Raw genomic sequence first — 17,423 nt, 5'->3', positions numbered from 1 at the left:
GATGCACAACAGTATAATTCAAAGGGGAAGGGATAAAATGCAGGTCGTGAATGTATGGCTGAATGTGGGTCAAGTAATTCTCATTTGCAATTTCATTTACAGCAAAAGGGTTTAGTATTAAATCTGGTAAATCAGAGCTTTTTGTTATTTCTTTTTGTCTCAGTTTGCAAAGGTCAAGACCTCTGACAAGCACATGTTCTGCAGCCATGCTATAAAACACGTTTCCATTAAGAGTGCTGAATTAATATGCCATGTACTGTACTTAGTATGGCAACAGTTAGACATTGAGATAAATGTATTATTCATATGTACAGTATGTGAGCATGAATATCTATTGAGGTCTTCACAGAATGCTTTCATTTGCTTCTTCTCTTGTGAGCTTTTGGCCTTAGTTTTTTAGAAGCTACATTTACTGCAGCCCCAATAAAGTGCTTTCACTGTTGAAAGCACCGTTCAGTTACAGCTGAATAAAAGGAAGCTACCTCCATTCTTCAAATGCTATAAAATGTACTCCTCATAAGCTTGCTCCCCCCACCCCCTAGTCTCTCCTTCACATGCCGTTGGCATCTACACCATTTTCCCTTTCATACTATCTGCAGTTTGTTTATGAGTAAGCAAGTAAAGTGGCTCACTGTGTTGTTGCAGGTATGACTGCAGTGGTATTTGTTTTATGACCTTATAAATGAGCCACCTTTGTGTCTTTTTTTCTTTGTGTGCCTCATTGATAGGAGTAGTTAAAGACCATACAAGAAGACGCAAGTCAACCGTTGTAGGTACATACATAGCCTCATTTTGTTTCTGGACTTAGTGGTAATCACCACGTGAAGTAAAAATATGCCATAAAGAATCATTCACACCTCAGAGGTGTGTATGTATGTGTGTGTGTATATATATATTATATACGTGTGTATATATATATATATATATATATATATATATATATATATATAATATACTGTATATATACTGTATTTTTTTTTTTTTTTAACAAACTAAAAAAGCCATACAGACATCCAGGTAGGTCCTATCTGCTAATGTAAATATGTTCCTTACTCCAGAGGCATATTGTATATTCTGTAACAGAATGAAGAAGTGCAGGTTTTCAACAGAATTAAAGGTGCAATCCCAATTCCATAAATGACAAGTTTAAGATCATAAACAGCATGAAAATATTTTGACGCTTCTTTCACTGCAATTGTAGCTATCTGTCATTTATGATGCTTCTGTTCGCAAAGTGCTACACAGTGGTGCAGTGGGTATCGCTGTCGCCGCGCAGCAAGGCCGTTCAGGGTTCGAGTCCCGCTCTGTGCAGAGTTTGCATGTTCTCCCTGTGTCTGCGTGGGTTCTCTCCGGGTTCTCCGGCTTCCTCCCACCTCCAAAAGCATGCGGTTGAGGTTAATTTGCCGTTCCAAATTGCCCGTAGGAATGAGTGTGAGTGTGTGTGTTTGTCTGCGTCTGTGTGGCTCCACGGTGCACTGGTGTCGCGCTTGGAGTTTCCCCCGCCTCACACCCAAGCCAGTCGGGACAGGTTCCAGCGGATGAAGCGGTAAGAAAATGAATGAATGAAGGAAAGAATGAATGTTTGCAAAGCATTCTGGGATTTTCTACCACCATGTACCCCCCAGTTTTGAGTCTACATCTAAAAATATTTTGTTTGGAAGGCTTTCTGGAGGGTTAGATAACCACTACCCCTCCATCCTTGAAAACGGGACACACTACCTGACACGAGCTCACACAAAACAGAAGGGTAGAGGCAAGTGCTAAGGCTAAGGGGGGGAGTTGGGATTGGGCATTAATGTGGAGCACCAGTTGCCTCTTGGGAAAATGCTACAGGTTTACGCTCAGTGTGGAAAACCCTGAATTTTGAAGGTTTGAAAAATACAATCACGTTTAGATTTCTACGTTTATAAATTTATACTGACACAGATTGTTGTCCCTATTCTGTTTGTTCATCCAGACGGACACTGCTGATGATGACCAGTCAGATGCATCACTCAAAGACTCCAAGCTGACAAAAGGTGGGATATTATCACGAGAAAAACATATTATATTACTCTCACTTCAATCCATCCGTAAATGAGATGCAGAGCCTCTGGGTAATTATGGCTTCTTGCACATCTCTACTGTAGTGTATGTACGAGAATGTGTAAGAACAGCTGCTTGCGAATATACTTATATTTATGGTCACAATTTCTTCTGGTGATGAGACCAGAATTGTCTCTGCAGAGATGGAAGAATGAAGTGTCCATACCACCACAGGCAGGAAACATAAACATGTATATATATGTAATAATGCACAAGCCATTGGGAGGAGAGGTCAGGGAAAACTAATAAGTAGTTGTAATAGTGCATAAATAAACTATCCAGCTTTCCACGATAAACATCAAGGACTCATATTAAGGTTATTTCTTTTGAGAATGAAGCACAATATATGTTCTGTAAGCCCGAGCAGACGTGCTTAATTTGTAAAGTAGAAATCTGATCCAAGCAGTTGCTTTGTAGCCATTTCACTCCGACTCAGCTGTTTTTCTGTCTTCTATGCAACTGTCTGTGCGTGCCTGCATGTTCGTTGCTGTTTCTCTGGCCACCCCCTTAATACTTCCCCAAACCCTCCAGCCTTAGTTTGTGCCCAGAATTAATCGCTTCAGCCTCATGCCACTAGTCTGCTGGGATAAACTCCAGCAACCCCGCGACCCATGAAAGCGGAAAAAGCGGGTCGTGATGATGATTGAATGAATGAATGAATTGCTTCAGTCTCTACTTTTTACATTTATTCAGGATACTTTCAATCAAAAAAGGCCTAGGCTACAATTGTCTACTTTTTTCGAATATCTGGTCTTGTTAATGTTTTGTGTTGTTTCTGAATTAAAAAATCCCTTTCTCCCTCCGACTGCAATTTCAGGCTCTTTTGCCCCCATCTGTTTTGCCATCAAGGCAAAAGAAAACGATATGCTGCCGTTGGAGAAGAATAGAGTTCGTTTGGACGATGATGATGATTCAGATGAGGACAAGGTCTGGTTCAGTTTATTTTTTCATTCAATTTCAATTTGGCATGTGAAGAAATCTTGTCCTTGGCAATTTCATTTCCAGTGCCTTAAAATCAAACGTAATTGTGTGCGTGTTTTTTTAGAAGTTGTTGCAGGAGCAGGGGCTTGAAACTGTGATGAGCAGGTATGATGTGACTGATGGGGAGCCGCCTCCTCTTAGTGTGCCGGAAGAAAAGAAACCCGCCCTCAGTTTGGAGGAGTTAGAGGCAAAACAAGGTAACATTCTGAAAAAATTATCTGTTATATACCTATTACAATATTCAACATGTAAATCCTGAATTCATTTCTTTGGGATCTTTTATTCCATATTTTGTTTGTTTTTCAATAACTATCTTCCTCATTTAATCTGTGTAAATGACACATTAGCATCTTATGATGGATATGTCAGATCGCTGTTTTTCAGCTCCATGGTTATTTGTGTGGGAGGGCAGGAATTATTCGTCCCAGCATCAGTATTTAAGTGTGGTTCCTTATAAGATGTCTTTGTCACACCTACTGGCCTGCTGTTGCTTTCTGTGAGTGTTGGAGAAAAAAAATAGAGGGAAAGAGAAGAATACATCCATTGAGTCTCTAAATTCCCTCAACAGGCTGTAGCCTGCAGTACGGAACTAAATTTAAATATCTTCACTTTCAAGTTCTTCAGAATATTCTATACTAGAAATTGGACACTTTCTATCTTCTTCTTACTCTCCTTTTGGCTTTTCCCATCAGGGGTCGCCACAGCGAATCAATTGCCTCCATCTAACCCTGTGTTCTGTATCCTCTTCTCTCACACCAACTACCTTCATGTCCTCTTTTACTACATCCATAAACGTCCTCTTTGGTCTTCCTCTAGGCCTCCTGCCTGGCAGTTCAAAACTCAGCATCCTTCTACCAATATATTCACTAATCTCTCCTCTGGACATGTCCAAATCATCTCAGTCTGGCCTCCCTGACTTTATCTCCAAAACCTCTAACATGTGCTGTCGCTCTGATGTACTCATTCCTGATCCTATCCTTCCTGAACATTCCCAGAGAGAACCTCAGCATCCTCAGCTCTGCTACCTCCAGCTCTGTCTCCTGTCTTTTCCTCAGTGACACTGTCTCTAGACCAAACAACATCGCTGGTCTCACCACAGTTTTGTACACCTTTCCTTTCATTTTAGCTGAAACTCTTCTATCATACATCACACCTGACACTTTTCTCCACCCGTTCCATCCTGCCTGTACATGCTTCTTCACCTCTTTTCCACACTCTCCATTGCTCTGGACTGTTTACCCCAAGTACTTACTTTTTTTGTCTGCATGTATTCTCATAGTTTAACCCCATAACAGGGGGTCAACATTTTATGAGAACAATACTCATTTTAGTCTTGCAGCAAAATCTTTTATATATTTTAATGCGTGTATGTGACCACCACTGGTCTTCTCTGGGAACGAAGTTGTCAATCTTTATTATATTTTCCTATTGTGACTCAGAAAGGGAAGAGCTGCACCTTTGTGTGTTATTAAGGAACATGTCCATATTAAGTCTGCACCAATTACAACTCTCTCACTTCTAGGTATGCTCTGCATCACTTCATCAAAGTCCAACCAGAATTTCTCCTTCTCCTCCAGCTCACATCCTACCTGTGGAGCATACCCACTAACAACATTGAACATCACACCGATTTCTAGCTTTCAACTCATCACTCTATCTGACACTCTTTTTACCTCCAGGACATTCCTAACAAACTCCTCCTTCAAGATAACTCCTACTCCATTTCTCTTCCTATCTACACCATGATAGAACAACTTGAACCCTGCTCCTAAACTTCTAACCTTGGTACCTTTCCACCTGGTCTCCTGGACACACAGTATGTCTACCTTCCTCCTCTGCATCATGTTAACCAACTCTCTACCTTTTCCTGTCATACTTCCAACATTCAACGTCCCTACTCTCAGTCCTATACTCTTGGCGTTCCTATTCTCTCTCTTCCTACGAACACACTTTCCTCCTCTCCTTCCTCCAATTTCCACCAGCACCCTGTAGGTGCTGGTATGGAAGTTATAGCTTTGATTCGCATGTTTGATTTGGCAAAAGTTTTGTCGAATACCCCTTCCTGACACAACCCTCTGTATTTATCCAGGCTTGGGACCGGCACAAATTGGGCACTTTCTATATTTTAATTATTACAGAAATAGCAAATAATGTTGTTAGTAACGACACGATTATGGTTGTCTCGTCTACAAGAAAATGGATGGAGGGATGTTGAAAATGCTTGCGCTCGAGAAAACATTTCCTGCAATACTTGGTATTATATTCTGAAACAGTTACATGCTGGACGCCCACACTTCTTTTCAGCTTTTATTGTAGGTTGATCAGGTCTTAAAAGATGCTGATTTCAACATTTGATGGGATCTCAAAGGGCAGAGATAAAGTCTATTAATTTCCATTTTACCACAAAGACAGCTGCAAAATAAAGTGAAGAAAATGGACAGATGGACAGTTAAGACAATTGTGCTTTTTTTTTTAGCATCAGGGGTACTTGGCTGGTCCCTTTAAAGTTCAGTGGAGCGGTCTTACTGTGTAACATTTTTTTCTTGGCTGACAGACGGCAAGAAAAAAAAGCTGAAAAGCCTTTTAAATAAATAACTGAATTTGCTCCACTGTGTAGTAAAGTGGCTGTCAGTCACAGACCTAATTTGATCAGATAGCAGGGGAATCAGAGGCAGGCTGAATAACACTAATATATACTGATGGGCTGGAAAACAGCAGGACACACTAAATAAGGTTTCCAGTGATAAATGCATGATTCATTTCATGTCATTGCAAACATTTCCCATATTAATTTGGGTATTAATCATTGGTGGGAAATGTATTGAAATATCAGGGTAGTTTAAATCAGTCTTGTAATTTTACTCTGATATTAGGGGTGGCATAAAGATCAATATGGCAAAGTATCACAATATTTGAAATGGAATTATGTCAGAAAAGGATTGTTTGATTTGATTGATTCATATTACCAATACAAATTCAATTTTCTGATGCTATAATGATAAAATCAATTGATTTTAACCTTGGCTCGAACTGTAATTACCTGGCATCTCATCCGGGGTGTACCCCACCTCTCACCCATAGCCAGCTGAGACAGGTTCCAGCAGATTTATCATCCATAACTTCGGTAAGAAGCTGTAAACCAGATGATTACAGTTGTCTCATCTACAAGAAAATGGATGGATGGATGATTTTCGGCTTTGGTTGCTCCCATTGCTGGAGTGAAGACATAACTTATTTAAAATGCCAGTAATACAAACATTCAGTTAAATCTAACCTTTTAGACTTTAACATAAACTGTTCCCTCTCTCATCTTTATGACAGGATTAGAAGACCTGTAGAGAAGAAAAATGCAAAATTTTTCTTTTCCACAGTAGATATTGAAATATGACAGAATCCAGAAATTTCCATCAGATAACTTGAATAAAGTAAAAGTAAAGAAATGGAGAGAAGATAGAATATTAAAAGTGTTTCTCATAGCGATGATCCTTTAGAGAAATTTCACTTTAATCTGCTGCTCGTCTTTGCTTTATGGAGCTTTATATTGAGCTTTATACAGCTCATTGTTTAGATGTTTGACCTTCAGATTTCCTGTTTCAATTCACTGTCATTCCTCTTATGATGTCATTTCCTGGGCTAAAAGGAGGGTCTACACAGTATTTGGTTTCTATGCACGACCAGAAGCAAGACTTCAAATGAATGCCATGCTGCTTTGTATTGGTGGATGCACTGAGGAAGCAGTTGTATATGTCAAGTTTGCGATAGTGTAAACAGTAATCCATGAATGTTGTTTCACAACAAGCCCAAAAAAGGTTTAAGATTTTTATTGATTAAATTTTTTTTAATGTCTTTCAAATATGTTTGTCTCTTTTCTTTTTGCTCTCTTTCTCGCTGCCATTTTTCTTTCTTTCTTCAACCCAAAATAAAAATCCAAGGGTACCTTTTTTATAAACTGTACAGTATACGGTTACTACCAGGGACTGTGCAAAGTCTAGTGCCATACCTGTGTTTGTTTATATCAAGTTTGGTGTGTTCACCTGAGTAGAGTGTGTCTGTATTTTACCTTTATTTGAATGCATAACAGGACTGATACACTTGCTTTTCATCTAATGTTTCATTCATACCGATAATAATGTATTTATGATATTTTTTTGATTACTATATATTACAAAATAATGCAAAAAATGTAAGAAAAGTGCACTTTGCATGACTCAAGGCAATGATCACCAAATATTTAAAGCACTTTTCCCATTAAATTTCTATACATAATTTTCTATAAATACACATGTATATGTGTGTGTGTGTGTGTGTGTATTTGTTTTAGATACACACAAACACGCACACACACACACAGCTGTCTCACTGGTCAGAGCTGTGTTTTCTGCCGCTTCCTGGTGTAGAGATGGCTATTGTTCACACTGTACTCAAATATGATTTGCCTCAGCAGTCAGGCATTTGTTTTTCATAGGGAGATATTAGTAGCTCCAGCAGTTGCATAAGTTTTTTGTTTTTCTCTATTTTTTTCCGCATTGTCCTGTTTTCTGTCTCAATCAACCAATTGTTCTTGCCCATCTAATTTTTGTGCCAGCTATCGCCTACCTATTACTGCTTTCCTCATCTTAAATCTATGCTTATTTTCCACCCCCTGATTTTACAGAGATGTGTTTCCATTCCTCCACCCACATGCATTCTCCCACTTTTCCTGCTTTAGACTAACCTTACTTTGCTTAAAATTGTCCATCAACAGGCCAGATTCTCAATCACAACTTCTACGTCGTTATTGTGAAGTAGTCAGACACCAGACCAAATGGTGGTGACAGCATCGATGGAAAGTCATTCAACATCCCATAATTGTTGTGCATCTTTGTTGTGTGCTGTTGAAGATTTTTTCTTGTTTCTTGCACAAGTTGCTCTCTCCTCTTCATCTCTGGCGCTTCTGTCTCATGTCTTCCTCACTTGTCTTTCCTAAAATTCTTTGCCTTACTGAGATTTGTTCACTGCTGGTCAAGAAAGAGATAACCCATAAGAAATTCAGAGCATTATTCCTGCTGTTCCTATCATTTCAATCGTCTTATCCTCCTTCACAGGAATTTTGTCAAGGTAAACTGTATCTGGCTGTGGTAAAAAAAAGAAAATGTAAATAAAAATTGACTGTGAGTTCAGTGTTTTCATTCTCCTCCAACCGCCTCTGTTTTTACCCTCTTGTCCTCCTCCCTTTAGCCAAGCAGAAACTTGAAGATCGTCTAGCAGCTGCAGCTCGAGAGAAGCTGGCCCAGGCATCTAAGGAGTCCAAGGAGAAACAGCTACAGGCGGAGAGGAAGAGGAAGGCAGCGCTCTTCCTTCAGACCCTCCGCAGCCCTTTTGCTGGAGAGCCCGAGGCCAAGAAAGCTGAGCTAGACTCATCTATGCAGCTTGAGGTACATTAATGGTTAATACAGTTGCAAATCATGGAATCGTTCCTATTATGGAGATCGATGTAATCTCACTTTTATCTACGTACTTTTATGTACTACAGTTACTCAATTTATACATTGAACATTACAACTTTTTTTTTTTGTGCATCTTTTTGGTAACGTAGTCACACAAGTGCAACAGAATTACATCAGCAATATATTTAGCAATCTAAATAAAGAGGCACATTTTGGTCCTTAAAATTGAATAATGGAGCCTCCTGCATTTATCAAATTATCAAAACCTATACTTGGATAAATGTGAACACCCTAAATTTAGTGCCAGATTTCTGCTGGCTTTTGACGCCTAGCATGTTTTCCTGGCTCATAATTTCACTTTTAAACAAGCCATCTCCTTTATCTGAAACAATTTTTTCATCAGCGTAGAGATGCAGGTCATTATTTACTGTATATTTCAAACTTCACAAAGAAGAGTTAGGAAATGCTAAGATAATACTGTATTTTAATATCTGCAATATATTTCAGTAATTATCCATTCCACTGCCCAAATTTCCCATCCTCCTCCTACCAGCTCAGCTGACTGAAATCACTGCTATGTTGCTATAAATTGGTTTCAGATGTGGTGGTGTCAGACTGGTAGTGTTGCTATCAGTGCAAACCTTTGGCTCCGTATGGGCTCTGGATAATGTTAACATGTTCTAGTTGGAAGCTCTAAGGTTGTGATATTGCTCCCCACACAATGAGAGTAAAGAAACGAAAAGCACCTTGGTTTTGAATGTGCACATGTTCTGTCATGTTTTTGCATTTTAATGCACTGATATCAATGCTGTTCAGCTGCTACATTTAGGTTTCCACTGAGGAGCCACCTTTGTAGTTTCAAATACACAATGGTTAATCTTCAAAGTTCAATAGGAGTGCTACAATAATGTTGGTTTTGAAAATCCCCTGAGAATACTTTATAGTGTAAATAAGACACAGCCATGGTCATTTGATGTGTAGATCCCCTGTTCATTTGATGGATGGTGGATGTCAGCTTCTCGTGTCAGCCCGACTGATTGGTGGTAACCTGGCTTGCTGCCTGTTGGGCCAGGTGGTGGTGGGTGGACTCCTGTCATTATTGCACCAGCTCTGTGGCTCATGTCCAGATGTTGTGCGACTTCTACAGTGACCGTCAGAGCGCTCCTTTTCTCGTTAGGGTTCGCCACAGCGTGTCCTCCTATTCCATGTCAGCTTATCTTTTCCATCCTCCTCTCTAACACCAACTGCCCTCATGTCTTCCCTCACCACAACGATTCACCCTCTCTTTGGTCTTCTTCTTTCCCTCTTGCCTAGCTCCATCCTCAACACCCTTTTACCAATACAGGTAGTCCTCAACCTACTAACACAATTAGTTCTGAGAGGTTGTTTGTAAGTCTTCATTTTTAAGTTTCAATCTATAATTACCATTTTAGGTCATTTAAATGTCATTTCTACTCTAAATACGAAGGTACTGTTCCCTAAGACGTACCAGAAACAACTACAGGACATTAAAAAAAACAACCACAAAATAAAATGAAATATAGGTAAAGGTCATTTCGAGTTAAGTCGTTCTCACTTATACTCTGGTTTTCAAAAAAAAAAATTACACCGAAAAATAAAAATCACGTTTATGATTGTCTATGATAAGTCCATGATTGGGAATGTGTTTTCACCACTTGCAGGGAGGCAGATTGTCTTTAACATATTCCTTTTTTGGTGTTCTAAGTAACTTGTCAGTGTTTTAGTAGCATGTGAGTAAGAAATGTGGTCTGGCCTGTGGTCCAGACTTTTGTATCTGTAACTTCATCAGGTTGAATGATTTGTCTGCTATCATAAGCTCCTCATCTATAAATGCAGACAATCCAGTGCTCTGACATTTATGTGAAAGCGACTCCGGCGCTTAGTTGCCTGTGAGACTCACATGGACATGTAATCATTTTTCCTTCACAAATTTGATTGTTCATGAAATTGTTTCAGGACAATCACAACAATTGAAACTCCAACAGGGCTTCCCGCTAATCAATATACTGTTTGAGAGGATACAGTCTCCTTTTTTCTTTTTTCGTTTCTCAGAGTCCTGTCTCTTTTTTTTTCTCCTCCAACTTTTTACTCTCCTTTTGCCCCAACATCTGTATCTTGCCAGTGCAGGTGAAAGAGGACAGACATTTTCTTGGCCTGGTATAGGAATAAGCATCCTATTTGTCGTTCCTAATTTTAAGCCAAAGCTGGCCTTTATCATTTCATTATCTCCAGACACCAGATAGTCTGCAAACAAAGGTGTAATAAATATTCTTCCTCTCTCCACTCCCCTGCCTGTTTTCAGATACCTATTGATTGTCTTCCCTCATGGGCACTTATTTTTGTCCTACCTGTGCTGCCTTCTCATCAGCTGTCTCCTTCCATTATCGTTCTTCCCTTCCCTCTCTCTCTATTTATGCTCCACCTATTTCTTACAAACTTAAACAGAAAGAACTTCACACCACGCACTAATTTCCTTTTGATCTTCCCTGTTCATTATTCATCATTTTGGACAGCTATATCACTTATGTTAATGTCAGCATATAAAGAATGCCATTTGATAACTCCAAGTTGTATTTATAATAGCATATAATGTAAATTAATATATATGCGGAACAACTGACCCCCAGGAGAGATCCGAGGCTCTACCTAGGTAGATTTATTATCATGTTTAATCCATTGATGGTCTGAAACCATTTTTTAGTGTTTCTCCAGCTCCAGGCCAGTTTAACGCAAGCAGACAGGCCCAAGTCATTAGAGGAACTTTTCAGCTGGCAGTCGCCCCTCTTTGCATTGCCAGAGGGCTTCACTGTGTTATTTAACCCACCAAATTTAATCAACTGAGTGAGGAATTTTTTTCTCTCGTCTCGAGCTTGCTTACGATCCATTACATGTTCTCAAATCATGCATTGTGTGACTATTTACGGCGCTTTTATTAAGAAAATAGTTTTTCTCTTTGTTGTTCTATCACACTGAAAGGAATGTTTCACAAAATATTGCATAAAAAAAATCTTGATGCACAATCAGTCCCACACTGCTTGTAGCCAGATGTGGAGTTATATCACACATTTGAGATTTCATTTAAAGTCATGATGTCAAAATCGAAAGTTTGAAAGTCTGTGCATATGTTTCTGCTTTTGTCTACAAACTAGTAAAAAACAGAATCTCCACTCGTGCAAACCAATGTCGTCGTTGATATCTTTGTTCTCTCTTTTCTGTGGTGTGGCTCTAGATGCAAGAGGCCCTCTCTATTCTGTCTAACTCTGTGCCTCAGCTGAACACTACGACACCTGCTCGTCCTCAGGAACAAAGACCCACTGTGGTGAATCAAGGAGCCCGTCACAGCAGGGAGGCCCCGTCCTCCTCATCCTCGTACACCACCTCCAGAGGAGGAGCTAGGAACAGAGACCGGGATAAAGATAGAGACAGAGAGAGGGACAGGGAAAGAGACAGAGATAGAGACAGAAACAAAGGTAGAGACAAGGACAAAAAGAAGAAGAAACACAAGAGGCGGTCAAGATCAAGGTCAAGGTCGAAGCCAAAGTCAAACAGCAGACACTCACTTCCTACTGCCTACAGGAGAGCTCGTAGGACTCGGTAAGACTCGTCGTGTGTGACTGTTTACTAGCTCAGAGCTCTCAGTGGTGTGGCTTCTAATCCCTTAGCATCCAGCAATTTAATTTAATCTTGGTGCTGTAATTGGATTACACAATGATTTGTAATGCACTGCAGCGTTTGATTTACATATAGTTTCTTACACTGTAACAGTTTTAAATGAACTTAAAATTTTACTGGGAAAAATTACCTTTCTGTCTTTATCGCACTGTGTCCGTCACTATTTATGGTCATATTCAATGTTCTTTTGGCTCAGTCAAGTGTGTAGGTGAAATGTCACCAATACGGTCAGTAAATATCAAAGTCTGTCATTTAAGTTTTGTTATTATGGAGGCTTACGCACCACAGACTCACAAACTTGACGTAATTTGTGTTTCTTTTTACATTTCCATTATTACTTTAATCATTGTCTCCCTGGTTGAAGATGGGGGAGATATGATTGCTACTTCTGATATCAAAAGTATGAGAAAATTATAATAACAGATTTAATGATTTATTACTGTTTCTTTTACATTTCACTTCAGCTGAACCTTAACTGGACCCGTATGAACAAAAATATTAATGGAAGATAATATATCCTTTCCCCTTTATTTTTTGCAGCTGCGGAAGAAATGGGGAATTAATTTAACTATTGAATGGGGTAAAAGGAAGAATATAAACAGAACAAGAAACAGACAAAGAAAGAAATGACGGATATGAAAGGGAAATTTACGAATCGCTGATTGTGCTGCTTTTTGTGCTCCTCTTGCATTGAACCAAAGTTAACAAAATTAATCACAGTTTTGTTTTTTCACTCCAGTCCCTCATTAGTCCAGCTGGATGGATAGAATGTTATTATTCGTTTTGGTTTTCTTCCACCTTCTTTTTAAACTACTTTTTAATGTAATTGTCTACATTGAGGTCTTCAGATATTCTAATTGAATTGGTACAAAGTTTTCTCAAACCTTCAATTTTTCTTAGCTCCTTGGGAAATCATCGTGATTGATTGTCATGCATTCTACCAACCCAGAATTGGTTTGGCACTTGCGTCTCATTTTGGTCCCCTCTCTCTTTCCCTCATCTAATAAGCTTAGACTTTTATAATTTATTGGCTTGTCCATCTTACGCTTTCTTTGTCCTCCTGTCTGGATAGATCCCGATCACACTCTCCAGGGAGGAGGGATAGGAGGGGCTCCTCATCAGAAAGGAGGCGTGAGGAGAGAGAGCGGGAGCGACATTATCCAAGCGGCAGCTCTAGCCTTCCCAGGGGACATTCGAGATCCAGGTAAACCTAACAGCAAGTGTCATGGATTTGCGTTGCGAAGAGGTATCATACGTCTTCAGATATACCTATTCTTATTTGAATACAGAAAAGACTGTGTGAGAAAAATCACATTTGTGTATCTATTACATTTAGCAATATTTTAGATGTGTCTTCAAGGCCAAGAAACTAAACCTCCTGACAACCACTGATGGAAACTGCTTGATAGCTTCTGCTTGCTTGAATCTCAAGCAGGGCTTTGCTAAGCACACGAGCACCACCTTCAGAAAGCATCAGCCACTTGATAGATTGTGTATTCCGAGATGTTACTGGCTGAATGTGAAATGTTTCAGCTCCTGCAGTTCTCTTGCTTTTGTCTCTCAGGTCCCCTCATGAAAAAAGGAGGAGTTCCTTGTCATCCTCAGGACAGATGCAAACTGCTGGGTCCTCTTTCTCCCCATATTCCTCACCCTTTAGAGTTTTGTCACCATCAGCTAGCCCTGCTTCCAGCCTGGCCCACTCAAGGTAACCCTCTACAAACCTGTCAATCTCTCAGCCAAGCATGTAATTATTTTTCAGGTTTAACTGAAAGTCTTTCCACAAAAACAACTAAAGATCACTGATGAGATTCATGAAATTCACTCTTCTTTTCTTTCAGCGGATCTGTTTTTGCACACGTTTTCCTTTTGTCTTGTTTTGAGCACTTTGTGGGTGTTATTTATGAGGTAAAGCACTTGGGCTGCCATTCTTGTAGGAAATGTTCTACAAAAATAAAGGTTATTATTATAATTGTTATTATTATATCTTAAAATTTTACAAAAACTAGACAATAGATTGGTGCCTCTGGGCACCTGTAGTGTCTTTTTTTTCATGGCATAAACATAATCACAAAAACACACATAAATCAAAAAGTTTAAGACCTCGGGAACTGTTTATTATAGTGTCAAAACTTTGCTGAAACACCTTGTCAAAAACCAAACCAACGATGATGTTTAAATTATGTCATCTTGCTCTTTGGAAAGCACAACCGACACTTCATGGAGACTTTTGAAAACCTTTCACCAGATTGTCCTATCATAGTTTTGACAACCTTAACTATGTCCTGCAGGCCTGCAATGCTTTGTATATTTCCACTTGTCAAAGGGATGTTCATGGGATTGCAGTACAATGTGAAAAAAAAAAAATGAAGCAGAGCCTTTGAGGCATTAATATTGTGGCACAGAGCCAAGTTTGGTGTTTAAAATATTTCCACACGCAATATTTCCATTAACCTTTGGATGTCAGAGGTAAAAATGTTAACCTACATGAACTTGACATCACACTGCTAAATTAGTGTCCACGTTTCCCTACTTGTCTGTTTTCAAACCTAATGTATGGCCTGTGTGCTGTGGTAATACAGGGAGTCATTACATTAAATTGATGCAGCTAAAAATGAAACAAACATGTCAAACGTTGACTCATTTTCCAATTTTTCATTTTTCTTCAGTGAGTGTGGAATACAGTAGTGATAAAGCAGAAGTATAGCCAGGCTCTCTTACAGGTGGCTGATGCAAAGGTACACAGAATCAGAATCAGAATCAGCTTTATTGGCCATCGTTTGTAAAAAGCAGACGAGGAATTTGTTTCCGGCAGGTGGTGTCTCAAACTGTTCATTCATAACTTAACTATTCTAAATACTTAAATATTATAAATAACTATACTAAATACAAAATGTAGGATGCAAAATGCAGTAGGTGGGGGGGGGGCACGATGTACAGGTGCTGAGTGCATGTTGCAGGGATTTGGAGACAAATAGTTAACATTTATTGTTGAAGTGTCTTATGGCTTCGGGGAAGAAACTGTTTTTAAGTCTGGTTGTTTCTGAGAGGAGGGCTCTGTAGCGCCTCCCAGAGGGTAGCCTTTTAAATAGACGGTGTCCAGGGTGTGTTGGGTCTGAGATGATCTTCCCTGCCCGACTCCTAATTCTTGAGGAGTACAGCTTTTGGAGGGAGGGCAGGGAGGTCCCAGTGATCTTCTCAGCAGACCTGATTGTCCTTTGTAGTCGTGTCCTGTCCCTTTGGGTGGCAGCGCCGAACCAGACTGTGATGGAGGAACACAGAACCGATTCAATGACTGCCGTGTAGAACAGGACCAACAGCTCCTGTGGCAGACCGTGCTTCCTTAGCTGCCTGAGAAAGTACATCCTCTGCTGGGCCTTCTTGAGGATGCAGCTGATGTGGAGAGACCACTTCAGGTCCCTGGAAACAGTAGTCCCCAGGAACTTGAAGCTCTCCACAGAGTCCACAGGGCTGTTGCGATGGTGAGGGGGAGCAGAGGGGAGGGTGACTTCCTAAAGTCCACTGTCATCTCTACAGTCTTGAGCGTGTTCAGCTCCAGGCTGTTGCGACTACACCAGTCCACCAGCTGTCTCACCTCCTGTCGGTATGCAGACTCATCCCCGTCCTGGATGAGTCCAATGACAGTTGTGTCATCTGCAAACTTCAGGAGTTTGACGGCTGGGTGCGTGGATGTGCAGTCGTTGGTGTAGATGGAGAAGAGCAGCGGAGAGAGGACGCAACCCTGGGGGGCACCGGTGCTGACTGTCTGAGTGTCTGAGGTGATCGCCCCCAGCCTCACCTGCTGTGTCCTGTCTGTCAGGAAGCTGGTGATCCACTGACACATGACAGAGGGGACTGTGAGCTGGTGAAGTTTGGAGGAGAGCAGCTCAGGGATGATGGTGTTGAACGCCGAGCTGAAGTCAACGAACAGGATCCGTGCATATGTCCCTGGGTGGTCGAGATGATCCAGGATGAAATGCAGTCCCATGTTGACTGCATCATCCACTGACCTGTTTGCCCGATAGGCAAACTGCAGGGGGTCCAGCAGGGGTCCTGTGATGTCCTTCAGGTGGCTCAACACGAGGCGTTCAAGGGACTTCATGACCACAGATGTCAGAGCGACAGGCCGGAAGTCATTTAGTCCTGTGGTGGAGGGTTTCTTGGGGACCGGGATGATGGTGGAGCGCTTGAAGCAGGAGGGTACCTCACACAGTTGGAGGGATCTGTTGAAGATCTGTGTGAAGACTGGAGCCAGCTGGTCCGCACAGACCTTGAGGCAGGAGGGGGAGACACCATCAGGGCCTGGCGCCTTCCTGATCTTTTGTCTGTGGAACTGCTGACTCACCTCCTGGACGGTCACACTGAGGGGGGTTGGGGGTGGTGTGGGCTGGGGGTGTGAAGGGGATGGGATTGTGGAGGGGAGGGGGGTTGGAGGTGGGGCAGGCAGGGGGTTTGAAGGGGGTGGGGTGCAGACAGTGTTTGTTGAGGGGAGTGGAGGTGTGAATGGCGGTGTGATATGGGCTGCAGGTAGTGGAATGGGGGTGGTGGGTGTGAAGGCCTTTTCGAACCTACAATAGAATCTGTTGAGGTTGTCAGCCAGGTTCTTGTTGGCCTCAGCAGGGGGGGACGGGCGTCTGCAGACCTCTCCACACCGACGAGGGGTTGGTGGCTGAAAGGTTTCCTCTCAGCTTATCAGAGTAACTCCTCTTAGCTACTCTGATCTCCTTAGTCAGTGTGTTCCTGGTCTGCCGGTACAGAGCCCTATCCCCAGATCTTTAGGCCTCCTCCTTAGCCAAGCGCAGTTGTCTCAGCTTGGCTGTGAACCATGGCTTGTTGTTGCTGTATGTGCGGAAGGTCTTGGTTGGCACACACAGGTCCTCACAGAAGCTAATGTAGGCTGTCACAGTGTCCGTGTAATCATCCAGGTTGTCCGTAGCAGCTTCAAAAACACTCCAGTCGGTGCAGTCAAAACATTCCTGCAGTTCCTGCTTTGCCTCGTTGGTCCATTTCTTCACCGTTTTCACCACAGGCCGAGATGTTCTCAGTCTCTGCCTGTAGGCTGGGATGAGGTGGACGAGGCAGTGATCGGAGTTTCCCAAAGCTGCGCGGGGGACCGAGCGATAAGCGTCCCTAGTTACCGTGTAGCAGTGATCCAGCGTGTTGTTGTCCCTCGTCGGACAGGTCACATGCTGCCTGTATTTAGGGAGCTCGTTGTTTAGTTTCGCTCTGTTGAAGTCCCCC

General features: G+C 41.4%; 1 protein-coding gene across 4 annotated transcripts in view; it reads left to right on the top strand.

Moving 5' to 3' along the window:
• sfswap (splicing factor SWAP) overlaps positions 1 to 17,423 on the top strand; it is a 44,557-nt gene that overhangs the window by 19,386 nt on the left and 7,748 nt on the right. For 3 of the 4 annotated variants that reach the window (XM_068334517.1, XM_068334515.1, XM_068334518.1), the window contains exons 11-17: positions 1,958 to 2,018; positions 2,903 to 3,012; positions 3,131 to 3,263; positions 8,284 to 8,480; positions 11,743 to 12,107; positions 13,258 to 13,389; positions 13,750 to 13,890. In XM_068334517.1, the coding sequence (XP_068190618.1) occupies positions 1,958 to 2,018; positions 2,903 to 3,012; positions 3,131 to 3,263; positions 8,284 to 8,480; positions 11,743 to 12,107; positions 13,258 to 13,389; positions 13,750 to 13,890 (1,139 nt within the window). The remainder of the gene's footprint in view (positions 1 to 1,957; positions 2,019 to 2,902; positions 3,013 to 3,130; positions 3,264 to 8,283; positions 8,481 to 11,742; positions 12,108 to 13,257; positions 13,390 to 13,749; positions 13,891 to 17,423) is intronic. The other variant, XM_068334516.1, reaches the window with a different exon arrangement.

This window comes from Antennarius striatus, chromosome 15 (genome assembly GCF_040054535.1).
Source record: "Antennarius striatus isolate MH-2024 chromosome 15, ASM4005453v1, whole genome shotgun sequence".
Classification (NCBI taxonomy): domain Eukaryota; kingdom Metazoa; phylum Chordata; class Actinopteri; order Lophiiformes; family Antennariidae; genus Antennarius; species Antennarius striatus.
This window is presented reverse-complemented; position numbering and strand designations above follow the sequence as displayed.